Genomic DNA, 27,483 nt, shown 5'->3' with positions numbered 1-27,483 from the left:
CCCGCGGGTCGCTCCTGGAACCGGAATCCTCCGCGCCGCTGTGTTGCTCCAGGCCCGCGCCCCTGGCCTCCACGTCACCAGGGGGGACCGGAGCAGGTGAGTTGGAACTTTCCCTGGATCTTCTGGGTGACCTGGACCTGGCCACCGCCAGCCCGACTCCGGACCTGTCTTCTTGCCGGGCTCTCCCACGAGCCCCGGCAGCTGCCGACATTCTTCCACGCCGTGCTGGGCCAGGCTGCGGGGTTGAGGTGTACCTGCCCGTCGCTCTGCCTCTTGCCGCGCCGCCTCTGCCAGGCCCCCGGGGTGATACAAACCCCGAGGTACCCGCCGCCACTCCGCTGCTGCTCGCTTGTCCCACCGCTCCCTGCGTCCTGCTCCTCGTCGCCGGTGACGTCGCCGGCGCCGCAGACACCGCCGCTGCTCGCCGGGTACCGCTCCTGCTGGGCGCCGCCATATTGGTGCCGCGAACCGGAAGTCCTCCGGGCACTTCCGGTGCGGCCTGCTCTCCTCCCTGGGCCTGCGCAGCCGCTGCTCCCGGCCGCCGTCCAGCGCCCGCAACGCCGGCCAGTGGATTCCTGCCGGAGGACGGGCCGGGAGGAGTAGGTGATCGCCGGCCCGCACGCTCCGCAGGGTCCCGAGAGGGGCTCCGTGGCCGGCGGTTGCCGCGCCCTCCGATCTCCGGCGACAGTCGCTCTGGGGGACGGGTCCTCCTGGATCTGGTCCCCTGGGCTCCCAGGCTGCCCAGCAACGACGCCAGCTGGTCCTCCAGTCAGCCTCCCCGCCGCGATCTCGCCATCTCACGTAGCTGCCCCAGGATCACGTCTACTGAGGCCATCCTGCACTTCTGCTCCGGTCAGATGTCACGTCTTCTCAGGTCAGATGCTCTACCAGTAATGGCCCCCTTTCCCGCACTTTTCCTGACCCGCCCCCGCCCCCACTAGGCCACCCCTGTACTCCTCCCCATCCCCTGAACCAATCCCTTTTCCCTGCCTTAATATTTACAAATTGCTCCCCTGCGTTCCCTTGGCAACGCAGTCATGGGGGGCTTTCCTTAACTCCGTTCCTCCAGCCCCCCCTCTTCTCTCTTGCAAGTAAAGAAGCTTCTTACAAATAGCAAGTTTTGCTGAGTTTTTGCTGCGTTTTTATTAGGTATGTTTGATTCTTGTGCATGCTGATTAAGTTAAGTGCATAAAAAAGATGCAACTTCCTGAGGTTTTTAAACCAAAAATGCAGCAAAAACTGATACCTGCGGTTTTGCTGTGTTTGTTTGCACTTACTCACTGCTATCTATGGATGAAAAACCGCTGAAAGAAGTGACATGCTCCAGTTTGCAAAAACGCAGCAGTTTTCCAATTCAGGCAGGAAAAAAAAAAACAATGTGTGTGCATAAGATTTCAGAAATCTCATAGCATTTACCGTTACTGTAAAACGCAGCTTAAAATTTTCATTAAAAAGCGCAGCAAAAACGCCAAGTGTGAACATAGCTTAAATGTCTCTCTATTTTTTTGTAATAATCTAATAGCTTTTCTAATTTGCTTTAATTTAAAAAAATCCTTACTATACCCTCTGTAATCTAACTACTTTATTTCTTTTTTACCTATTTCTGTTTTGATGACATGGGATAGTTAAACGGGATGTCATCAGAGGACAGAGGCTGTGGTCACTGCTGCAGCCTCTGACCTCACCCTAAAACAAAACGTCATCAGGGACATCCTATACTAGCTTCCTTCTTACTTTGCAATATTTTTTTCCATGCACAGTGACAGTGCGCTCCCTCGCTGGCTCTCATTAAAAGGGATGAGCCAATAACATCACACACTGTTAATGTGCTTTAAAAGGAGAGAATGTGACGAGCAGAGACCAGTCCTGGTCCCTAAAGTAACATCTGCTTTGGTGGTGGGATTGGTCTCCGCTTGCCGTTTTCGCTCCTTAAATGCGTGCTGACAATGTGCTCTGTTACTGGCTCGACCCTACTAATTAGAACCTGTGAGGGAGCGCACTGCCACTGCGCACCAAGAAGAATATTGCACACTAAGAACATACATCCGACCCATGCTCAGTACAGCACGGACTAGCCCAGGGGCTAAAGGAACCCTTTTCGTTTACCTAGGCTTTAGTGCCAGGTACTGCTGCTACCCTTCCACTATAGTAACACCCATTATATAATGAATGTTTTTTTTATTTTCTAGGGAAAGTGCATGTTACATTTGCAAAGAAATTACATAACTAGAGGAATCACTCTTTAAAAAAAAACTGTACAAAAAATCATCTGGCCATAATGGCTATGGCATGTGGGAGTTGGGGGTGGAGGCCAATTGATCTGAGCATAACATTTGTAGAGGTGGAGTACATCAACGTGATGCCAATACAGCTGGAATTTTGTGTGTGAGTGTTGTAGGATGGGAGGAAGCACAGAGGTGGTAATAATACTTTTTGGAGGGGGCATCATTATTTTTAAGGAGAGATTAATAACTTTCTAGGGTGGCGCTCAGGGGCATTATTTGTTTTAAATGGAATCTATCAGCAGGCTTCAGTGATATGTCATTTATTAGGCTGTGCGCTGATGTTTTAATACAATGATTGTTTTATCAGCATCAAATTATCACTACCTGGACTACAGCTCATGTGAGCCCTGGTCCGACCACGCCCCCTTCCAATGGTTACCAGCGCACTGTCTATAGACAATGTACACAGAAAGCTGTGGTGTGGGCGGGGGCAGTTTTATGAGCTCTGCTACATCTAAAAACTCTGATTGTGCGATAACTGCTGCACCCAGTAAACTAAGTGACACATAGTTGGAATCAGGGTCTCTTTTTCTACATTATGCTGCTCTCAGATGAGGTGGCAAAAACCTGGTGACAGATTCCATTTACAGGGCCATTATTTGTCTTAAAGGGGCATTATTAATGGGCTAAAGGGTGCAATACCTGCCTTGCTAAGGGCACTACTACAAAAAGAAACAACTACTAAAAAGTGCACGAGGCATCCTGATAATACCTTGGAGGGGAGACAGACTGACAGTCAGTAATTGTCAGCTAACAATGACTTTGTTTCTTGCCAACCATGTGGGACATGTAATGGGGAGCAGACATGTCCCATATATCCCTGTGTGTGATATAGATACGATCCCGTGGGAACGCTCCAGACTGTCCCCATAGCTGTACCTTGCAGCCTGTGTTTTGGAAAGCTGAACTCTTTCATGGAGAGGAACGTATGGAGTGCTTGAAAGGTTACAGTGTGGTCAAAGTGACTCCAAATTGCATTTCCTTTCTCCCAGGCTCAAAGTGCCTATCTCTTGGCATTCTCAGAAATCCCGTCTCTCCGGCCTTATATGGCCTCATATCTTCCTAACTGTCATACCAGGCTCCCAGGCATTGCTGGCTAAATGCTCCCATACACAATGACACTTGTGCACTATGTGTGATGGACAAGCAAAATTAGGAGAATGGGGATTAATTCTCACTGATCCCTGACTGATTCACCCATCTGCCCTTCTGACATATTAATGCAGGAAATATTGGCATTTTCCATAAAATATCAATTCTTAGAATTCGGCATTGAGCCATCCCACTGTTATTGTTCCTGGAAATGTATGTGTGGCGCCCCAGGGTCCTGGTCGTCGCAATCATATTGCTTTTCTCCCGGGGAGATTGATGCTACGTTTGGAGGCAAGGAAGGATAACTGCATCCAGGTATCACAAACATGCAACACATTCATACTCCAGGCCACCAGGGGGAGCTCCTGCTCCTATTTATTAGGTCACTCCCCATATAAATATATAACTGGTAGTCTGTAAGGAAAGTGAGTGAGTTCCAGACAGGAGTTAGTTACTGGCTGAGCTCAGCTCAGTTAGTTCCAGACCGGAGTCTGAGGAGGACAGAAGGTTAACGGAGCTGTGCAAGCCCTAAGAGCTGCAGCTCCCAGAAAGAGACATTGAAAGGCAGAATTGTATTGCAGCGAGCATGAAGGAAGATGAAGCAAAGGAGAGGATACCAGATGGGGACCAGCCCCACTCAAGCTGCCTCCTTCTGAGGCGCAGAATCCCGGTAGCCGGAACACCGAGGGAGTAAGGACCTCTACGCCTTATTTCAGAGATCGGCAGGACAGCTAATTGCAGGTTACCTGTCCGCACCTACACCCAGGAGGCACGGTGACACCTACAGAGCCGGGTTATCTAAGAGACCCTATAAACAGGCTCAAGTCACCAGTCATACGGGTTTTGTCCTATCCTATACGGGGGACAGAGAGAGCGAAATATCGCATCTGCGAGACCCTTATGTGAATCCATAGGAAGTAAGGGACTACACCACTGCAACGCAAGGGAAGGCTACTGATTTCCACCTGGACAAGGGGACTCTGGACTTGCCTCCAAACCAGCCGGGCTCTGCCTGCCCTGTGATCTGGTGCCCTGGACTGTGGATGCTGAAGTCTTCAGTAAAGGTAAAGAGACTGCAACCTGTGTCCTCGTTCTTCACTGCACCTCTCACCATACCACCATCTACACATCGGGAGCCCTGGGGACATACTTCACTTGTGGGAAGGTATACCATCTAGCTGCCATAACATCACCCCAGCGGACCCCTTAAAGCAGCGTCGGTCACCCTGACCTAATACCACAGGTGGCTTCATGAACATAAACTTTATCCCTTTAAAGACCTTTCCCTTTTATACGGACGTCCCAGGGCCACGGACCGGGTCAGCCACCGTGACATCCCCCTGTGAACCGAAGGACCCGGTACCGAGTACCCCACAGCCCTTGGGGGGCGATCCATATGAGTAAATTGAAAGCTGATGATACCATTCCTCTTAATAAAGTAGTGTATCGCTATACAGTCTGATACACTCCCATCAGTTGTCATTGATATTATCGGGACACATGTTAATAAACAGAATGGCAGCACCTAAATAATGAATTTATACATTTCCAGGAGGAATAACAGAGGAAATACATAAAGCAGAAAAGCTGCTCTTGCACTTCTAGTTCATTTATTACAAGAGATATATCAGGAGAAATGAAAATGACTGCAGACTGTTGAATTGTGACAATGCGCAATGAGCACGCTGTTATGACTCCCCTGTGTTACTGGTGACGGTGCAACAGATGAAACTAGTCGGCACACATATTGCAAATCACATAGATGCAGTCACATCACCGCCTGACCGCATGGGGAATACAGGAGAATCGTAACAATGTGCACATTGCCAAGACTGGGGCGAGTTAGGCAACAGCGAAGGTTGAGTGGCCATAAATCGTTCTGGGCCACTGCTGAAGGTGAATGGGGTCGCACTGCAACCACTAAGTTACTGTAACCGTGTAAGGAGGTGGACGGTTGCTGTCACATTCCTTTCCCTGAAAGCACCAATCGTGCTATTGTGATGTAATGTGAACTGTGCTGTGTAATGAGTATAGTGTAATGTGTTAATGACGTGTAGTTTGTCCGTAGGAACCGTTAGAGTTAATAATTGGGACTAGACCATGGTGGGAGGGGATCATGTAAGGCAAATTGACGGTTTCCTGTTACGAAGACAGATAGGGCCTGGAGTGCATAGTGAACGGACCTAAAGGTCCAAGGTGAGAAGTGGCGCATTCTGGGCTCACCCTAATAGAGAAGAGACTGAAGAGAAGGGATAGCAAGATCCGAATTCTGAGTGAATAAGAGACAGAATGACCTTCCAGAAATAGGTCTTAAGAGAGGATGTCAAGCCGCGAGACCCTGAGGTTATAAAGCTGGAAGTTATCGGGCCTAAACCGGACTGAGTACATGGTACTAGTAATATGTCCCCAGCGGGAGTTTCAAGGTGCCAGCAGTGGAAAGAGGAATCGGAGCCTCAGAACAAGTAAAGGACACTTGTTAATCAGGACTGTGGCATTAAAGCTGTGTTGAGGTGAGAAACAGTGGGCAAAGAAAGCCACGGAGTATACTACAGAGGAAATATACTGTGTGGAAAATGCCTTGAGTTGTAAAGGAGAGGTTTATAAGACTTTGAACCCTCTATCCCTTGTATATTACCCTTACCAAGGGTACTGTCGTTCAGTAAAGAGCTTATTTTTGAATGGTGGTCTCTCTCATTGAACTGTAAAACATCTGGTCCTGGCCAACCAGCAACATCAGTCACATGTGGCCTGCATGTGTGTAAGGCCCTCAGCCCAAGTCCACACACCCAGCCTGGACCCACACTTTCATGTAAAGTGTCTGGGTGCTGGAGACAAGTGCATGGCCCGTATATACCACCCCTCACCACGCTACAACCGCAACAAGCAAGTCAGACACTTACAGACACAGACGAGTCAGAACTATTTGGATTTTTTGCGACTTGCTTTTTGCAGTTGTGGTACCTTAAGGGTTGAAAGCGATGTAACAGCAGCACAGAGCAATATTTTGGCCGCATGCTCCGTCTACGCCCAGCCTAAAGTATGCACTGGTGGGCATGGCTGGCTTCATCCAGACAGACGTAGAGGCAAAGAGGGATCAGCCATGCTGAATTTAGGATGATCAATAGACCAGTCCTTTTTTTTTTCACATCGGACTTAGGCGACTGGCTATGGCTACGTTCACACTAGCGTTGTGCGCCGCTGCGTCGGCGACGCAACGCACAACACACGCAAAAACGCGGCAAAACGCACGCAAAAACGCTGCGTTTTGCGACGCATGCGTCGTTTTTTGCCGAAAATCGGACGCAAGAAAAATGCAACTTGTTGCGTTTTCTTGGTCCGACGCTTGCGGCAAAAAAGACGCATGCGTCGCACAACGCAACAAACAAAAACGCATGCGTCCCCCATGTTAAACATAGGGGCGCATGACGCGTGCGTCGCCGCTGCGTCGCCCGACGCTAACCTGACGCACACTAGCATAACGCTAGTGTGAACGTTACCTAAGGCAGTCTCCATTCCCACATTGAAATAAGTGTGAATGTTTATGATGAAAGTGGGAGAAATGGCAGCACTGCCCAATCTGGACCACATCAAATCTAAGGCCAAGTTCTCTTCACATGAAGCAGACTGTGTGACTGACTAAAAAGATGTACACTGCTGGAAAGGAGGCCAAACAGAGTCCAACGTTGCATCTTTTGAACTCCATTTCCCTTTTAATAGTCAATGACTCCAGATGGAGTCATGAGTGGGAACCAATATGTACCAGGCCTCAGCATATTTCTGAAAGCCTTCAGAGTTATAAAGCAGAGAACAATGCAAGTAAATGATAAGTTACCAAATCCCATTCACATGACAGAGAAAAAGTCTGCAGCAAACCCTGAACGTAATTCATAACATAACAAGCATCAGTATTTGATCTAAACACATCATATAGGCAGAGACCAGGGGGCCGACCTGACCGTTCTGTGCCATATAAACTTTAAGGGTACAGACAGACAGCTGTATTTCTCATACAAGTATGGCATTGCAATCCTCGGACTGGCCGTCGGCTCTCCTGACCTGAGCATGACAGATGCATTGAAGAAATACATCACGCTGTCATGCTCAGGTCATGAGAGATGTCAGGCCAGTCCGTGCAGTGAGTTGCAATCCTCGCACAAGAAATATAGTCATCTGTCTGCGCCCTAAGGGTCATTCTCACACACTGAGTATATATTTGATGCAGTTTTCAAATTAAAACTAAAAACAAATTTAAAAAAAAGGAAAGTGGATTTAATTCTTGATTCTGAGCTCGGCCTTACATGTTAGATTTCAGATGCTGAGCTCGGCCTTACATGTTAGATTGCAGATTCTGAACTCGGCCTTACATGTTAGATTGCAGATTGGGAGCTCGGTCTTACATGTTAGATTGCAGATTCTGAGCTCGGCCTTACATGTTAGATTGCAGATTCTGAGCTCGGCCTTACATGTTAGATTGCAGATTCTGAGCTCGGCCTTACATGTTAGATTGCAGATTCTGAGCTTGGCCTTACATGTTAGATTGCAGATTCTGAGCTCGGCCTTACATGTTAGATTTCACATTCTGAGCTTGGCCTTACATGGTAGATTTCACATTCTGAGCTCGGCCTTACATGTTAGATTGCAGATTGGGAGCTCGGCCTTACATGTTAGATTGCAGATTCCGAGCTTGGCCTTACATGTTAGGTCTGACATTCTGAGTTCGGCCTTACATGTTAAATTTCACATTCTGAGCTCGGCCTTACATGGTAGAGTTCACATTTTGAGCTCGACCTTACATGTTAGACTGCAGATTCTGAGCTTGGCCTTACATGTTAGATTTCAGATGCTGAGCACAGCCTTACATGTTAGATTTCACATTCTGAGCTCGGCCTTACATGGTAGATTTCACATTTTGAACTCGGCCTTACATGTTAGATTGCAGATTCTGAGCTCGGCCTTACATGTTAGATTTCAGATGCTGAGCTCGGCCTTACATGTTAGATTACAGATTCTGAACTCGGCCTTACATGTTAGATTGCAGATTGTGAGCTCTGCCTTACATCTTATATTGCAGATGCTGAGCTTGGCCTTACATGTTAGATTTCACATTCTGAGCTTGGCCTTACATGGTAGATTTCACATTCTGAGCTTGGCCTTACAGTACATGTTAGATTGCAAATTGGGAGCACGGCCTTACATGTTAGATTGCAGATTCCGAGCTTGGCCTTACATGTTAGGTCTGACATTTTGAGTTCGGCCTTACATGTTAAATTTCACATTCTGAGCTCGGCCTTACATGGTAGATTTCACATTTTGAGCTCGACCTTACAGGTTAGATTGCAGATTCTGAGCTTGGCCTTACATGTTAGATTTCAGATGCTGAGCTCTGCCTTACATGTTAGATTTCACATTCTGAGCTTGGCCTTACATGGTAGATTTCACATTTTGAGCTCGGCCTTACATGTTAGATTGCAGATTCTGAGCTCGGCCTTACATGTCAGATTCTGCTGATGTCTTACGTGCACGGGTCGATAGTAAGAAAAGGCAGATGATCAAAATTATCAGGACCATTATTATTTAAGAACACTGGGCTATTTCTGCACCACTGGGAAAATAGGTTTTATTATATAGGATTTATGAACAACATGGTACTTTGCTAATATTAGACTCAGAAACTTGCTTATTTGCTGTGACATTAAACCAGAATAGATATAAACAGGGATCTTTCATGAGAAAAGTATAGATTGTGAACATGATTCATCTTGTGCCATTTAGTAAATGTAGCAGATTTTTCAGCTGCCAAAACCTGGCCGTTGGCAGGAAAAATGATGCATAAAAATATGAACAGTTTTGCTTCACTTTTGTGAGCATTTTTCATATGTTTTTACTTTTTTTTGTCCTATTCTTTTGAATAGTTAAAATAACTACAAAAGCAATGAAAGACTTGTCACGCAGCAGATTTGAAAAAAAAAAAAATGCTTTAACATTTCAAATCTGCAACGAAAAAATTAAGCAGCGTTTGCACAGGATTTCAGAAATCTCATCCACTTTGCTGGCGCTGCGTTGCGATTCTCATCCAAGTTATAAGGCATCTGACTCTTCCCTTAGAGTTCATTAATCCCACATCATAGACATGCAGCAAACACTAAGAATTGTCAATCCCAAGGAAAGATTACGGTAGATAAATGATGCAAAAGTGTACAACGTCCGGTCATGAACTTCTACAAAACAAAGGGGTTGTGTATGGATAACAACTAGTGAGGAGCGAGCATGCTCGGATAAGGTGTTATCTGAGCATGCTCGGGTGCTAACAGAGTCTTTTCGGCGTGCTCGAATAATATGTTCGAGTCGCCGCGGCTGCATGTTGACAGCCACAACTTGCCTAACAAACAAGTCATCCCTGCATGTGTTGTGGTTGTTAAACAGCTATGACACATGCAGCGGCGGGGACATATTTTTCGAGCACGCCGAAGACACTCGGTTAGCCCCTGAGCATGGGGCACCTTATCCCAGCACGTTCGCTCATCAGTAGCAAGAACCTCTGGAGATCTAACAACGGTTCAACAGTCCAAAATATATACGGAGATTACTTCTAAAGTTCGAAGAACGTGCCATAAGTGAAAAATTTTAGAAAAAGCAAGAGATAGGCTTATAATGTGAAAATGATCTACAGGAATGTTCAGTACTTTGCAAAAGTTTTAGGCATGTATCGAAAAAATGCTGCAACACTTTCGAAGATAGAAATGTGAATAGTTAATATTTATCAATTAACAAATTGCAAAGTGAATGAACTAAATAGAAATGTAAATCAAATCAAAAATTTTGCACAGATCGAGCATTTATTATAAACTATAGATCGTGTGACAATAATTTGGATTGTACTTACGTGCACAGAATGGACTGATCTTCACGGTCTGAAAAAAAAAAAGAAAAAGTATTACAATTATAATCGAATATACTTTTCTATTTTATGCTTAAACACTGTATGGGAATCTATCGTAAAATGTCCATAGAATTTCTACACATAAAAGTTATTATGCACTTTCTACCAGTTACAATGGTTGGGGGTCTTTGAGGGGATGTTCACAATCTGAGGTCATATATTTCCTTCATTATTTAATAGATCTCTTAGACCTAATGACACTGGTGAACTTACTGTAAAAATTCATGTAAAAATAACAAAATAGTTTTTTTTAACTAGTCTAATTAATAAATCCTCAATGTACACTGTAACGCCGCTGGGTTTATAACTTGTTTCTTCGGCGTTATTTTTGCATGTCTCTGCTTTAACCCTTGCTCCTCTCTTCCCCTAACTTGCAGGGATACTGTAGTCTGTTACCTGTATGGATGCGGCTCAGTTCCTTGTACTGCTGCGTAGCTGTACATGTGCTGTGATGTCTTTGCCCTGCTGCATGACCACTCGCATGTGCGGTCCCTGGCTGCCGCTGTGGAGGCTCTCCGCAGCTTGCAAGGTCCTCTGCAGCTGGCGCATGACTTTCTACATGTGTTCAGGCTAGCAGTCACTGTCAGGTGCCCTAAGCCACAGTTCCTGTGCTGTCTATGCTGTGATGTTTTCTGTTTGTGCTTAGGGTGCACGCGGCCACACTTACCCTGCTTTTATTAGGGTTTGAGTGTGCACCTGTGTTGCTTTCCTCATCTTATTGCTGAGGGGCAGCTTCTATATAAACTCCCTCTTTCCTGTTGGGCGTTGCTAGTGCATTGCATTGTGTTTCTGTGTCTTGCCTTGTGAGTTAGGTATCCAGCTCCCGTTCTGGCTGCAGTCTGTTCTGGGAGAGCTGATACCTGTCTTCTGCCTGTTCTGGGGACAGAGTACCTAGATCCGGCTATCCTGGAGGCTACATATCCAGATCTGTTTGTGTTTTGTTTTTCCGCCTATTCTGGGGGCAGAGTACCCAGACCTGCCTATCCTGGAGGCTGCATATCCAGTACTTGATCCTGTCTGAACTGCGTCCATTGTGTTATGTTCTTGAAGTCCTTTTGTGTCTAACACCCCGCACCCAGTGACTGAACTTTCAGGGCTCATCTTTCAAAGATGGAGTCCGGTGTTCTTGCTGAGCTCTTACTATGCTGTGCTCTGCCTTACATGTGGTGCTAAACCCATCTGGCCCAGTTCCAGTCCGGCGGTGCTTGCACCATCAAGCTTGAGTTCCTTCCTCGGTCTGATGCCCGGAGCCTGACGGCCATAGCTAGGAACCTGATGATCACCGCTACCTGGTCCTGTGCCATCCATATCCCAGCCGATGACCTGGGTTTCCATGCCATTGTCCCAGATGTCTATCCGGTATTCCTGATGTCCAGCCTGTGTCTGATGTCCTACCTGTGTCCGATGACCTGATGCCCTAGGCTGCCATGCCAGTGTCCAAGCCGATGACCTGGGCTGCCACGCCAATGTCCCAGATGTCTATCCGGTATTCCTTATGTCCCGCCTTTGTCTGATGTCCCGATGTCCTTCCTGTGTCCGATGTCCTGATGCCCTGGGCTGCCACGCCAGTGTCCCAGCCGATGACCAGGGCTGCCACGCCAGTGTCCCAGATGTCTATCCTGTATCCGATGTCCTGCCTGTGTCTGATGTCCCGATGTCCAGCCTGTGTCTGATGTCCTGCCTGCGACCCAATGTTCCACCGGTTCACTGGGGTCCACCCTGTGATGACGTCTGTCCTGGGTCGGTGTCTGATGTTCTCCTGCTGAGCCAGTGCTATGCCTGAGGTCTGAGAGGCCATTTTTGCAAGCCCGTGCCAGATGACCCTGGACTGCATCAACCCATGATGACCCCTGTCATCGTCTGACGTCTGTCCAAGGTCGGTGTCTGATGTTCTGCTGAGCCTGTGCTGCGCCTGAGGCCTGAGAGAGGTCATCCTAGTAAGCCCGTGCTAGATGACCCTGGACTGCATCAACCCGTGATGACCCTTACCATCATCAGAAGTCCGTCCGAGGTCGGTGTCTGATGTTCTTCTGCTGAGCCTGTGCTGCACCTCAGGCCTGGGAGAGAGGCTGTCCTAGCATGCCCGTGCCAGATAACCCTGGACTTCATCAACCAGTAATGTCCTCCTGCCTTCACCTGTTATCCTGAGACGTGTATCCTACTCTGATGTGTGGAATCGGGATCCTGACATCATTATGTTTTGTTATGTACAGTTAAGTCCATATATATTTGGACAGAGACAACATTTTTCTAATTTTGGTTATAGACATTACCACAATGAAATCTAAACAAAACAATTCAGATGCAGTTGAAGTTCAAACTTTCAACTTTCATTTGAGGGTATCCACATTACAATTGGATGATGGGTTTAGGAGTTTCAGCTCCTTAACATGTGCCACCCTGTTTTTAAAGGGACCAAAAGTAATTGGACAATTGACTCCAAGGCTATTTCATGGACACGTGTGGGCAATCCCTTTGTTATGTCATTCTCAATTAAGCAGATAAAAGGCCTGGAGTTGATCTGAGGTGTGGTGCTTGCATTTGGAAGGTTTTGCTGTGAAGTAAACATGCGGTAAAGGAGCTCTCCATGCAGGTGAAACAAGTCATCCTTAAGCTGCGAAAACAGAAAAAACCCATACGAGAAATTGCTACAATATTAGGAGTGGCAAAATCTACAGTTTGGTACATCCTGAGAAAGAAAGAAAGCACTGGTGAACTCATCAATGCAAAAAGACCTGGGCGCCCACAGAAGACAACAGTGGTGGATGATCGCAGAATAATCTCCATGGTGAAGAGAAACCCCTTCACAACAGCCGACCAAGTGACCAACACTCTCCAGGAGGTCGGCGTATCAATATCCAAATCTACCATAAGGAGAAGACTGCATGAAAGTAAATACAGAGGGTTCACTGCACGGTGCAGCCACTCATAAGCATCAAGAAGAAAAAGGCTAAAAAACATCTAAAAAAGCCAGCACAGTTCTGGAAGAACATTCTATGGACAGATGAAACCAAGATCAACCTCTACCAGAATGATGGAAAGAGAAAAGTATGGCGAAGGCGTGGTACAGCTCATGATCCAAAGCATACCACATCATCTGTAAAACACGGCGGAGGCAGCGTGATGGCTTGGGCATCCATGGCTGCCAGTGGCACTGGGTCACTAGTGATTATTGATGATGTGACACAGGACAGAAGCAGCCGAATGAATTCTGAGGTATTCAGAGCCGCCATACTGTGTGCTCAGATCCATCCAAATGCAGCCAAACTGATTGGTCGTCGTATCATACTACAGATGGACAATGACCCAAAACATAAAGTCAAAGCAACCCAGGAGTTTATTGAAGCAAAGAAGTGGAATATTCTTGAATGGCCAAGTCAGTCACCTGACCTCAACCCAATTGAGCAGCATTTCACTTGTTAAAGACTAAACTTCAGACAGAAAGGTCCAAGACAAACAGCAACTGAAAACCACCGCAGTGAAGGCCTGGCAGAGCATCAAAAAGGAGGAAACACAACGTCTGGTGATGTCCATGAGTTCAAGACCCCAGGCAGTCATTGCCAACAAAGGGTTTTCAACCAAGTACTAAAAATGAACATTTTATTTAAAATTATTGAATCTGTCCAATTACTTTTGGTCCCTTTAAAAACAGGGTGGCACATGGTAAAGAGCTGAAATTCCTAAACCCTTCATCCAATTTTAATGTGGATACCCTCAAATGAAAGCTGAAAGTCTGAACTTCAACTGCATCTGAATTGTTTTGTTTAAAATTCATTGTGGTAATGTCTATAACCAAAATTAGAAAAATGTTGTCTCTGTCCAAATATATATGGACTTAACTGTACTGTGTTTTCATTTAAGTAAACTTTGTTTCTTCATACCTGAAGTTGTACGGTGTAATCTAGTTCTGCATATCGCCATCTTGTCCACATGCTCAGCTGCCACAGACCCTGCTCACTGCCCTTCCCTAGTCTGGGTAGGTCCAGACAACTCTGTGGTCCAGTGGGTCCACATTCCGTTCCCACTAGGGACGCTCGCCCCACGTCGTTATGTCTGGCGACGTGGAGGCGTCGGCTCGGCCGCGTCTGTTGTCGCAGCCATAACATACCTCCTCCCTGCTGCCGCCGAGATCTCACTCTGCTCAGTACAAACTGCAACTGCCAGGTCTGAATACCCTTGCACTCATGATGAGCTCTTTCACTGTAGCTCAACTCATAATAACATGCTGCTCTTAATATCAGAACTATACAGCCATTTTGATAGTTTTTTTTAAGCAGCCTCATCAGGTCTTATAGATCTGTTTAATAAAGGGACAGATCTGCTTTTGCCTCTTCATTGTAGAGATATTAGCACTCAAAGTATTTGACAACTAATGAGTTAACTTTTGTAAACGGGAATCTGACACCAGGTTTTTGGTATCTCAACTGAGAGCAGGATAATGTAGGCAAAGAGACCCTGATGCCAACGATGTTTCACTTAGTTTACTGGATACAGTGGCTCTGACACAGAGTTTTTAGATTTAGCAGCGAAGAATCACCACTGCTGTAGACCTTTACCATCTTCACGGTTGTGAAAAAAACTTAGAAAGGGGACATAGCTAAACCCCATCTCTGTAGCACCCTCATTCTCAGGACTGCCGGGGTCCCAGAGTTGTTGACACCATCTTTTGTGAGTTGATGGAATGTCCTAGCAATTTATCCACCAAATTCTAACTTCTGAAGGACAAATCTTGTGCCCTGGGGTCCATGACTTGAGCACTGGCCAAGCCGGATGTCGGTTTTCATTCTCCATGGGGGACTTGTTTTTGTGTTCTTACTATTTTTATCCTGCATTGTTTTCTCCTTATGTTTCCCTGTTTCTGTAGATGACTTTCTCACTGTCACAGATGATGACGATTTTTACATGGAAAAGTCCCAGTTGATTTATGATAAGTAATTGCGGTGGTTTTTTGGACATAACAGATGTGCTGAGAACTGTTTTCTCTTCTATTTGCAGAGTAAGATAGCATGTATGCTTCAGCTTGTAGATGATTTGCAGAACCATTAATTTATTTGCTATATTGGTTCCAGATAATCCTGGAGGTTTGGGCCATGTTAGCACATCGCACATCCATTGTGGTTAGTACTTTATTTTTTTCAGGGAAAGAACAAATCCCAAGAGAAGAGTTGTTGTCTTTGTCTCTTGTCCAAAAAGAAGAAAGCAAGTGAGATCTAAGGGAAAGGGCATGCTCACTTCATACGATTCCTTTTGCTAGAGGGATAAGCCAATGATGAGCTTTTTACAGGGTGTCCTGGGCTGAAAAATCCGGCAAATCAGCGGTAATGTGTGGTAGAATTTGACGTCTTCATTTCCCTGCAGCGCCACCACAGGTGAAATTAAATATTGCATAGCGTCCATTTATAGGAAATCTGTCACCAGCTTTTGCTACCCCATCGGTGAGCAGCATGATATAGAGGCAGAGACCCTTATTCCAGCAATGTATCACTTACTGGGTTTTTGCTGTAGTTTAGATACAATCTCTGCTCTCCTCCCCCTCCACTTGTAATCACAGTAGATGCTGGCAGTGAGACCTAAGTGTTTTCTGGTTAGGCACATCAGTCAAAATATACTGTATTGCACTGAGAGAAAGCCTCTTCCTAGTGTCTAGTGTCACGGTTCCAACCCTCAGTGTGTCTAGAATGCAGTTACTGACAGCTCAGCCGTCCAATCTGGTACCAGGGCATGCTGTATCGGTCAGTACTTTGATTGACAGCTCAGTCATCTACTTTGGTACAGGGGTGTGCTGAGCTGTCAGTGTGTTGAGTGCCACCTCAGCCCTTCAACCTGAGACTGGGAGGTGCTGGCTGTCTCCAGGTGTTTATTTTCCCAGGTGATAACCATGCTACTTAAATGATCTATTTCTCCCACACCTCTGCCAGACATACATTCACCTACTGTGTGGTTTGCCTCTTTGTACCTTGCATTCTGTTTGTTAATCTTTAGTTTCCTGACCTTGTACCTCATACTGATCATCCGTCTGTTTAACCCCTTCTGCTCTGATTCGCTATCCTCCTGGTATTCTGACCTTGGAATGTTAACTGACTATGCTTTATGCTTTTGTCTCTTCCTTCTGTTTATGACGTACGCTCATGGCTTCGGACCTTGGACTCATTGACTATCCTAACTCACCGCTTGGCCGTGAGAAGTGACTAGTGTCAGACTTAGCTTCCCTATGGCATTTTGCTTTTTACCCCTCTATGACACCTCCTGCTTATAAGTGAGCAATGTCACACAGGGGGAAAAGTATCCGCCTCTGGAGAAGAATTTCTGTTATCGCTCTCTTGGCTGAAGTGGAAATTAGCATATGACTTCCACTACCAGTCAATTAGTTTTGCTACCTATATTCCTTGTTTCTGCTGGTTTCCTAATTCCTCATACTTTCTGATCTCCGCATGAAATTTCACCATCTTCTTGTCTTACGATTCTGACCTCTTGGACCTATGCATAGATGCTTATTTTCAGGCTGTAGAATAGCTATACGCATATAAGGTAGCAGTTGGACCTGACCTCTTACACGTAACCCCCCACAAGTAATATAAAAGCTATATGGTAGATGGAGGCACTGTACAACTTTTGCATTGGAGCCAAAGAGCCTAAAGTTCTGCTGTGTTTTCATCGACAGTAAAACATTGCAGCAAGAATCAAGCTGGCTAAAGTGAAGCCAGACATCACTTCATAAAGCAACCCTGTGAGTCTAAGAATATGGACCCAAGACGAATCATCGTTACGGAGTTCCTCGGTGTTGGATCTGCTCACCTTTTGGCTTTGTATTCAGAATATGCTTTACCAGTCAATGCAGCCAACAGTTGCCACCACTTACAGGACTCAGAAGACCATTGATAAACCAAGAAAATGTGTCATAAAAAAAGCATGGTGGTTGGCGTAAGGGTGGAATTAAATTTCTCTGCGACACAAGGACATTCTTATAGACTTGTCAACGCGTTTTGAGATTGTACCCATATCCTCATCAAGATATCCAACCTCCTCATCAGGACCTGACCTGATGAAATCAGTATGATCTCAAAGCACATTGATAAATCAATAAAACGTAGCTTATCCATGCACCTTAGAGCAATTTCATTCTATCACCGTCAACCATTATGCTTTTTTTTTCTACTCATTTTCTCAGGGTTGTTAAAAGGATCAGACATACATTATCTAACTCCAATAGGTGACATTAGAGATACAATATATTCCTCCTGGAGGAGAGCTAATATGTATATTCTTTGCCAATTGAATATTCTTTGCCCCTCCTGACTTTAGGGAAGTTCTCGAACTCAAAGATTCCTGAGGTTATCCAAGGTAAAGGAGCTATAAGTGAAGTTCATCTCAGCTACAGCTGCCATAAAGGGTCACAATAAGAGACTTCTCCCTTATGAAATAGGTTGTCCACCTTTGGTGGCAATTTTTATTTTTTTTTTGCTTAAATGAATGTAATTGGGGCTAAAAATTACTTTTAGAATTGGACTTCATTAAAAATGTGGCATTGTTTCGTTTTTACAGGGTCTTTGTTTCTCTGCACCTTAAACTTTGATGTGAAGCAGCTCAGAAAAAAAAACAGATAAAAGTGTTACAATCAGACTGTCATAATGGACCTAATTATGGATTTTCACTGATAGAGTTTATCCATTGCTTTTTTTTTATGAGCTTAAAAACTAACTAGCTGCCTGTTCCACTTGGCGACAGAACAGAGTGGTCATTTACCGCTCCTGCCTGCGATTCAGCTGCTCAACGTGAACAGAGCAGCTCTTCCTCTTCCGGTCAGCTCTTTTGATGGCGCATAAATACCGAAGTCATACTGATTGACAGTTGGCTCCCTGCAGCTATACAGCGGGGAGCCACAGCTTTCAATCAGCATGGCGTCGGCAGAGCGGAAAAGAAGCTACTGCTTTGTTGACGTGACATCAGCCGAAGACTGACCCGGCGCTGGGCAGGTAGGTAACAGTTGCTCTATAGAAATATTGAACGGGGTCTGCGCAGTGTCAGGAATGATCTTCCATAATACATTCACATTTTAACAAACATTTTTAGGATCTCCAGGTGTCTGTATAATATATCCAAGAATATGGGCTAGAGGCCAACGCACCATATATGTCCATTCAATGTTACTGTAATGTGGCATCATGCCTCGGAGTTGTAGAACTGTACAGAAAAATGTTGTGAATGCCAGCAGAGTTCTCAGTTTTTACAAGAAGCTTTGTTTCCACTTCTCCTGAATGATCCCTTATGGTACAATTACACTGAATTACAGTGTAGGAGATCGTCACGTACTCAGTAAGTCGAGCTCACACAGTGCAACATAACCGCACGCCTGATGCATTTGTAACATCATTATAATGTTAAATGAAAACTCATTGACATTCTATTCTGCCATTCCATGGCCTTTCTCTACCACCTCTCAGTGCAGTCCTATGTGCTGATCTGATCATCATATCTGCTGCAATTATAGCATATAAACACTGATTAGATACAAAATCCCTATTATATTGGGTACCTGCTAGGATCCCACGTAGCGGTCAGCACCAAGTGGTTGTGCAGAAGCAGTGCAGTCATATTGTTGACCAGTGTAGTGGGAAGATAAGGCTAAGGTTGGCCATGCCATGGCTGCCAGTCAAAAAATGCTTTGGCTGATCTTCTGACTGAAAGTCATCTCATCTGACTTTCCCCATATACAAGAGTGCTCTTGTGTCCTCTACAAGAAATGTTGGTCAGCGAGTTAACTCTGGAAGGACAATGCTATCAAATCGGATGTGTCAGATTGACATCTTACTCGACCATCAGTTGCCAGTCGAATGATGCTTTGGCCGATCAATTGGCCAAAAGTCATCTCAGCCAACTTTCCATATACAAGAGGGCTCTTGTGTCCTCTACGAGAAAGCCGCCAGCTGAAATGTTGGTCAGTGAGTTATTTCTGGAAGGGCAATGCGATCAGCAGTCTGGAATCGGATGTGTCAGATTGACACCTTCCTGGACCATCAGTTGCCTGTCAAATGATGCTTTGGCGGATCATTTGGCCAAAAGTCATCTCAGCCAACTTTCCCATGTACAAGAGTGCTTTTGTGTCCTCTTTAAGAAAGCCGCCGGCTGAAATGTTGGCCAGAGGACTATCTCTGGAAGGACAATGCGATCGGCAGTCTAAAATAGGATGTGGCAGATTGACATCTTCTTCGACCATCAGTTGCCCGTCGAATGATGCTTTGGCCGATCATTTGGCCAAAAGTCAACTCAGCCAACTTTCCCATATAAAAGAGTTCTCTTGTGTCCTTTATGAGAAAGCCGCTGGTTGAATTGTTGGCCAGTGGACTATCTCTGGAAGGACAATGCGATCAGCAGTCGGAAATCGGACATGTCAGATTGACATCTTCCCCGACCATCATTTGGTCGGCACCCTCATACATATTAAACATATGTTTTGTAGCGGCTCTCATAATTAACACAGGAGCGCTTGGTCGAGCCTAGCATTCCTGTATTTAGTTCAGTCGGGAAAGATAGTTTTCTAATGTGTTTCGGGGGGATTATGGCATTATTTTTACCCCCAGTAAAGAGCTTTTAGGTATGAGTAGACATGCGCAACACAACATACACATGCGCACAACTCCTTCTCCTAAGGAATATGCACTAAAGAGAAAGATGAGGCTCAAGACCCCTGTTCTGGTGATCGATGTAGGTCCCAATGGTGAGGTCCCAAGCAACCAGACATTTATCACCTATCCCCTGAATAAGTGGTAAACCTTGCAAAAAAAAAAAAACCTTTAACTCTCATTACTGGCATTCTAAGCAGATTTATCTCCGTTCTGGATCCAGGGTTGCCAACCGTCCCGAAATCCAGGACAATCGGTAAAAATAGGGCACTTTTTTGCCCTGTCCGTGAATGCATCAGTGATTATTTTTGGAGCTGAAGAAACATATACACATTATTCTGATTGTAAATATCATCATTTTACAGTTCATAGGGACTGCAGCTGATGTCTTCCTATCAGAATTATGGGCTGTAGACATGGATCACTAATAATCAGAATGATTTGTCAAGGTTTTCCAGTGTGGTTTTGTAATAAGTCAAGTTGGCAACCCTTTCTGGATCTAACATTCAGAAATCAATGATGTCCAAACACTGCGGTCCCTAGAAAGTCACAGAGGACAATCCGGAGATTTCTCCCTATTTCATTTACAAGGATTCATGTTGTAAATTTGCAGGATGACGCTTGGTTGTCATCTCTTATCTAACGATTCTCAGGGCTCTGAAAACAGCAACTTCTTCCTAATCTGAAGCATAATCCGACATTTATCACAGCAACGTCGGCAGCTTTACCATAGATGGATATAAACAGGCAGTAATACTGATCAGGGACTGGCTGTGGGAATATTTATCAAGTATCGTTCCCCAGATAAAAGCATCCACCGCCACTGATACTGCTATCATTTAAAGGGATTGTCCAGGGCACAAAGAAAACATCGCTTTTTCTTCATGGCACAGAAAATCCTTTTAAATCAGATTCTGGATTATGGAAAAAGAATCTGTATGGTGGCAGACATAGGACATTAATTATCGAAACTGTGCTGTGAACTGGGCATTCATTGTACAGGGTACAGAGCAATCCACGATTTACAAAAATATCACTTTTTAATTCACACTTGTATTGGAGCCATCTTTAAGCATCAGATTGGGCAAAATGCAAATAATTTAATATTTGTTCAATTTATATTTCCTTTGCACATGCAAATAGATCATAGCAGACCCCCGGCAGGAAGACCCCTTTATTTATACCTAGCCATTTTCTTTGCTAATAGGAAATCCACAAGTACTCCATTCTGTATAGTTGTAAAACTCCCCCATCGGAAGCTCATACTGCCAAAAACCTGGACGTCACTGACCGCCCTCGCTGCGATAACTAATTTAATCCAAGTGTACTTCATATATGCCAATTATACTGTAACAAAGCTAACACGACAACTAAATCGACTGCAAACCACAATCTGCTATGTAACATAAAATATCTAACTGTACATGAATACAATCTGCAGATGGATGTAATTCAGAGTGTGGCGGCAGAATGTTGGGAATGATTGTGAACATTATATTCCCTGTGGTTAATTATAAGAAACTGGATTTAATGAGAAGTTATCATCAGAAAATGACTTATTGTTTAAATTAGGATTTTGTGTTCCATGTATTTTTTTTTAAATATTGGCAATGTTGTTTTCATATCACAATCTTTATTAAAAAAATAATAATAATAATAATCTTGTAATTTTCACTCTTGCCATCCGGTTTTTTAGACTCATATTTCCTGTCCTTTTAGGAAGAATTCAAAACAAGACTTCATATAATCAAAGGCGGAATTACAACACAGGTGCTACCTGACTCTGCACTCTATACAATGACCTTTGCACATGCTCATTAGATGTGTCAATAAAAAAGGCAGGCTTAGAATGCGACTAGTGTGGCTAATGTTCATGTGTTATTTCATGAAAGAAAATGAAGTTGGGTTCTAAAAAAGAGACCAGTGTAAAAAATCACAATATTTTTAATTTTTATAAAAAAAAAAAAAACATTTTGCATAAAAGAATTATTTCATCAATTTAGTTATGATAGTTTCCTTTTAAAGAGGACTTGTCAGAAGTCATATTGCTCCACCCATGAGGAGCATGAAAAAGAGACAGGAGGCCTCGCTATGAACAACTATGTTCTACTTTACTTGTACAACACTGTGGCACTTGAAAAAAAATTAGTCTCAAAACACACCAGGAAGAGTCAAGGGGGCATAATCTGTAGCAGATGGGCAACCAGTGTAATGACTGGCACAGAGTGGAGACATTGGTGTAGCGGCTGTACAGAAATTGGATCCTGGATGAATGGATGTACTGTAGAGACTATATTTGCTCATGCAAATTCTGAAAAATCTTGAAATACCCCATTCAAGCTTTATCTATACTAGACAAGAACCTGCCTTTTACTTTAGTAATGTTTCCTTCTAACTGTTTACAAAAGGACTGAGTAAAGTTGCTCTTCTGTATGTAATCATTGATAAGCTATCATGATGATAGGTCTTGAAAGCTTTATTAGTGATGAGTCCCATTATCGCAAAGCCTCTTTTAAACACTTCTGTACATGCGATTCTGCCTGACACTCCAGGAAGTCCCCTAGGTGAATGAGAACAGCTACAATATCAAGCACAGCCAACCTTATAGACAAGCTGAAGTGCCAGTGTAAGTTGCGAACACCATGGTCCCTCCATAGTAAAGGTCCCGGAGGTCAGGAGAGCTTGTTTAAAGCACCACTCCAATGTCTTTTTTATTTTACTGCTTGATTTTTGGCACTATTCTGACATCTATGTAAGGGGCACAAGGAGGTGTCCATAAACATGAATGTTTGCCTTCCTTGTAATGCTATTGTAAATAATTCATGTTGTGCATATTTATGGTATCCATTGTGTAAATGCTATGTATGATTACTGTTATAGTTGTAGGGAAAGTGTAGTACCCTAATTTGGCCACTAGTTGGGGGTGGAGAGTATGCTTAACCTGTATATAGTTAAAGTAGGAGGAGCTAATGGCCGTTAACCTGGGGAACATCTGGGATTTGAATCAGTTGGGCGGGAGCGCCCTGACAGGGCTGTTAGCTTCGTAACGTTAAAGAGCCCAGTCATGCAGTATTCAGGGTCAGGACCTCATTTGGGAGTAACACCTGATGGGCAGGTCACTCAGAATGTGGCGGCTTGTTACATGGGTGGATGTTGTCAAGACTGGGGCGAAACGGTTTAGAAGCTCCCCTACTGGAGCAGGACTGAGCAGAGATGATGCTGAGAGACCGGAGAGCACAATCTGTCCCGGAAGCAAGCTTAGCAACAGAGAAGGAAAGACAGGGACAGAGGAGAAATTGTCCAATGTTAACCCTGATGCTGATGCTGGAGAGGATATGTAGGCGCTGTGTACCAGAAGCAGTAAAGTTAATCGTTCAAGCGTTGAACTGGATTGTGACTCTGTTTATTCTTCATCGTCTGAGGAGTATGTGCAGCGCAGTGCAGGAAGTCCTGAGGGGGAGCTGGAGAATGTGACAGGTAACGGAACTGAGACCTGTTATTTGTATGTGACGGGAGACCAAGGTGTGCAAGAGACTACCTCAGCCATGACTGCCGCCCTGTCTCTCCCCCACACCTATACCACTAATATTAAATCTGCCAGCCACCATCTTCATCTATTATCATCACCGCGCCGGTCGGTCTTCTGCACTTTGTGACCTGCCTGATCGCTCGAATGTTTGCTGGACAATCCGGAAGTCACTACTCAATGAGGCTCTCATGGACTTACAGTCAGAGCTTGTGACCGTAACTTATGACTTCCACTCAGTCAGAAGTTGCAGTCACAAGATGGCGGTACGAAACCAGAGCATCGTCTCTATATTTTAGAGCCTTCAAGTTCCGCTCTGAAGCCGGATGGCTGTATACAGTCAGTTTCAATCCCCCTTTGCTTCACTCATGTTGCTGAGGCAAAACTGAAGCATGGGAGAACACTCATTTCGAACCAGCAGTACAACCTCGTGGACAGTCCAAAATGTCAACCTTCAGAAGCGCACCGCTCCCTGGCAAACATTAAGCTAGAAGGCAGAAGAGCGGTGCACTCCTGAAGAAAGAAGATGAGACAAACAAAAGGGTTGTACCAAGTTTGGAAGATATCCCCAATCCATGGACGAAAGAGAGTGTGAATGGAATAGTGGTCGATCATGTGCATAACGCTCCATTCACTCTTATGGAAGTGCCGAAGACTAGCCGAATGCTGCACTTGGCTATCACCGCCAGTCCCATTAAGAATAAATGGAGAAGTATTGCACATGATTGACCACAACTCCATTCATATGGAGTTCTTCAGAGCACTGGTTCTTAGGATCAGTGGCAATCCCAGCGATAGGAAACTAATTCCCTATCCTATGGATGCAAAATAACTTCCAAACTTGATACAACCCCTTTACACGTAAAATATATGGAATTGATAAAAATCATCATAGAATTATAAGAATGTTAATGAAGGACAGATTCCCTCAGTTGAAGATAATTTTTGCGTGTGGGAGTTTTGTGTGTAAATTGTGTGTAACAGGAAAAAGGAAAAAGCAAACAAGGATGTGAACTGTAATGGTTTATTTTCCTTGGTCTTGAGTAAGCAGATCTGAGCGTGTCTTACATGTATACTTTAGGATATGTCATTTGTTAATTTAGATTCTTTGACCCTAAAATATCTGTAAACCTCTCACTTCTAATGATATTTATATTTGATTTGGCTTTGCACAAACCTGCCTTCCATGTATGATAGCATTAGAGGGTTATTACAATCTACAAAAGTGTTATCACCTACTCATAGGAAGATGAGACCCTCACTGATTGGCACATGGACCCTCACTGATCGGCATATGGGCCCTCACCGATCAGCACATTGACCCTAACTGATCGACACATGGGCCCTCACCGATCAGCACATTGACCCTCACTGATCGACACATGGACCCTCACCAATCGGTATATGGGCCTTCACCGATCAGCATATGGGCCCTCACCGATCAGCACATGGACCCTCACGGATCGGCATATGGGCCCTCACCGATCAGCACATGGACCCTCACTGATCGGCATACGGGCCCTCACCGATCGGCATATGGGCCCTCACCGATCAGCACATTGACCCTCACTGATCGACACATGGGCCCTCACCGATCAGCACATTGACCCTCACTGATCGACACATGGACCCTCACCAATCGGTATATGGGCCTTCACCGATCAGCATATGGGCCCTCACCGATCAGCACATGGACCCTCACGGATCGGCATATGGGCCCTCACCGATCAGCACATGGACCCTCACTGATCGGCATACGGGCCCTCACCGATCGGCATATGGGCCCTCACCGATCAGCACATTGACCCTCACTGATCGACACATGGACCCTCACCAATCAGTATATGGGCCTTCACCGATCAGCACATTGTTCCAACAAGCTTTGTTTCCTGCTGTTGGAAATCGCAGAAAAGGAGTTTAATTCCGACGACAGAGAACAAAATAATATGGGCAAAATTGATCCGGTAAGCAGGAGTCGGAAAGACGTGTGTCGGCGCATTCACAGTAGGGCAAAGCAAAGCATGGATGCGCAAGACGGCGATGTTCCTACGCAGGCATGAAATTTAGTTTGGCTATGTGGATGTGATGCAGGATTACGGCGTTTTGGAGGGGAAAGGAGGGACAGGAGCCGCTGGAATAACACCCATCGGACCGCACCGTCTGAAATTTACGTACCTAGCTCGGGCACTTCAAAGAGGTTTTTCAGGGGTTCAGGACATAATATACAACTTTCTGGAATGCAGTGCAGTTGCTGAGGAACGTGGTGGTATTGGATCACACATTAAAAAAATGGTGACCGTCAGATGATCGATAGGCATATTTTAATGTATACACGTCTGTATGAGGGGATTGTAGCCCACAGATTTCATCACAGAATAAATAACCTATTTTTATCCATTGTCCTTTAAGCTTTGGAAATGTATGAATTTTTGTAATATATTCCATTACCTAATTTTGTTTCAGTCTCTCCCAAACACTTTCCTACATTATTGTTTCATCTGGTCAGTTCAGGAATCTTTAGAAGCTACTTTGTGATCCATATGCTGTATTCAAACAGTCTGTGTATGGGACTTTCTATGTACAAGACTTTCTGCTCTTAACCCCATTAAACACACAAGGGAATTCCTGGCCTCAGACAATGTAATAGTACAGTGTAGGAATCTTGCTGAGCAGCAGTTAAAAGCAGCTTTTAAAGAAGCATGAACTGGGCATTAAACCACCAGCACTACAATATAGTGTTCAGAAAGAAGGAAGCAAACTAAGGTAATAAAGAATATTAACTAATAATAATAATTTTACAATTCCTGAAGGATAACTAAATAAAAAGGAAAGCTTACTAAGTAATAAAATTATGACTGCCTGCCGGTATTCAATTTCTAAATACCGTTCATACATTTAATTTAATGTAATTGTTCAGTAGAACAATATCATGTTTGCATACGAATTGTTAATTCAATTGTAACTTGTAATATTATTTTTCAAAGGTCGCCCAATGATCCAGTTTTAGCATCCCTGACGTCATAACCATTTCCGTTTTGTACTCGGTGCAGAGATCTTCCTCTCCCCCCTTCTGTGTCCCATATAATGAATGAGGCTGGCTGGTGGATCTATTTTTAATAGCTAGGCCAGCCCCCTTCTTTGTGCATGCATCAGAAGTGACTACAAAAAGGGTACAAGTTCACTGAAACGAATCAGCCCCATTCAACTCGTATGACACTGGTGGTGAAGGAAGTGTCAACATGAGCGTGGAAGTAAAGCTGGTGGAACAGCTAGAGGGGCCGCTGAAACGGGGACATCATGGGACATATAAGTGCCAGCATATAACATTCCATGCAAAATGGAGCATAATTTTGTGCTGCCGGACAGATCTTAAGAATACATTATGCGGTAATCCATGACTATAAAAATGCCCTATGGGGTAGTGAAATTACTTGCAGCTTCAAAGCAGACACAGGATGTTTTTCAGGCCCCTTCAGAGCCTGTAAAATCCTGTAAACAACAGATATAATCCACTGATGGACTCACAAGATAATTGTAGAACCGCAGATCATCGACCCAATGCAATATTGATGTTCAATATTGATAGGGGAATTGATATTCATGCAGTTTTCTACATTTTCAATAAAACTTCTCCTTTTCTTACTGTCGAAAAAAATCAAACTCATTCCTGCTCTGAATTATTCCAATCTTGGTCTTTGTAGCTCATTACTAATCAGTTTTCCTTTCTCCAAGCTCTCCCTTCTCCAAATGTTTGTGAATATTGAGGCGAGGCTTAGCTATCCAACCCCTACTGATGCCTGTGCCCTTCACAGAGTTGTATCTCCATCTTCATCTCTGCCAACCACTTTCTACCCTGCCTAAGCTACACTGGCGGACACAGACCGAAAAGGTCCCTGTGCAAGAACAATATATGGGCCCTTTGCAGTCCAATAGGTCATCATAATGCACAGTTCCACCTGCTTTTGAGATGGAAATGGGCACATTTATTTCTTTTGCATCTGTATAGTTGCACAGATTGCC

The 27,483-nt window shown here is 44.6% G+C and overlaps 1 protein-coding gene across 3 annotated transcripts in view; it reads right to left on the bottom strand.

Moving 5' to 3' along the window:
• Window positions 1-27,483, bottom strand: part of MYH11 (myosin heavy chain 11) — a 128,563-nt gene that overhangs the window by 67,883 nt on the left and 33,197 nt on the right. For all 3 annotated transcript variants that reach the window (XM_069734097.1, XM_069734095.1, XM_069734096.1), the window contains exon 4: window positions 10,261-10,288. In XM_069734097.1, coding sequence (XP_069590198.1) covers window positions 10,261-10,288 — 28 coding nt within the window. The remainder of the gene's footprint in view (window positions 1-10,260; window positions 10,289-27,483) is intronic.

This window comes from Ranitomeya imitator, chromosome 7 (genome assembly GCF_032444005.1).
Source record: "Ranitomeya imitator isolate aRanImi1 chromosome 7, aRanImi1.pri, whole genome shotgun sequence".
Taxonomy (NCBI): Eukaryota; Metazoa; Chordata; class Amphibia; order Anura; family Dendrobatidae; genus Ranitomeya; species Ranitomeya imitator.
Note: the sequence above shows the minus strand (reverse complement) of the source record. Positions and strands in the feature narration are given on the sequence as shown.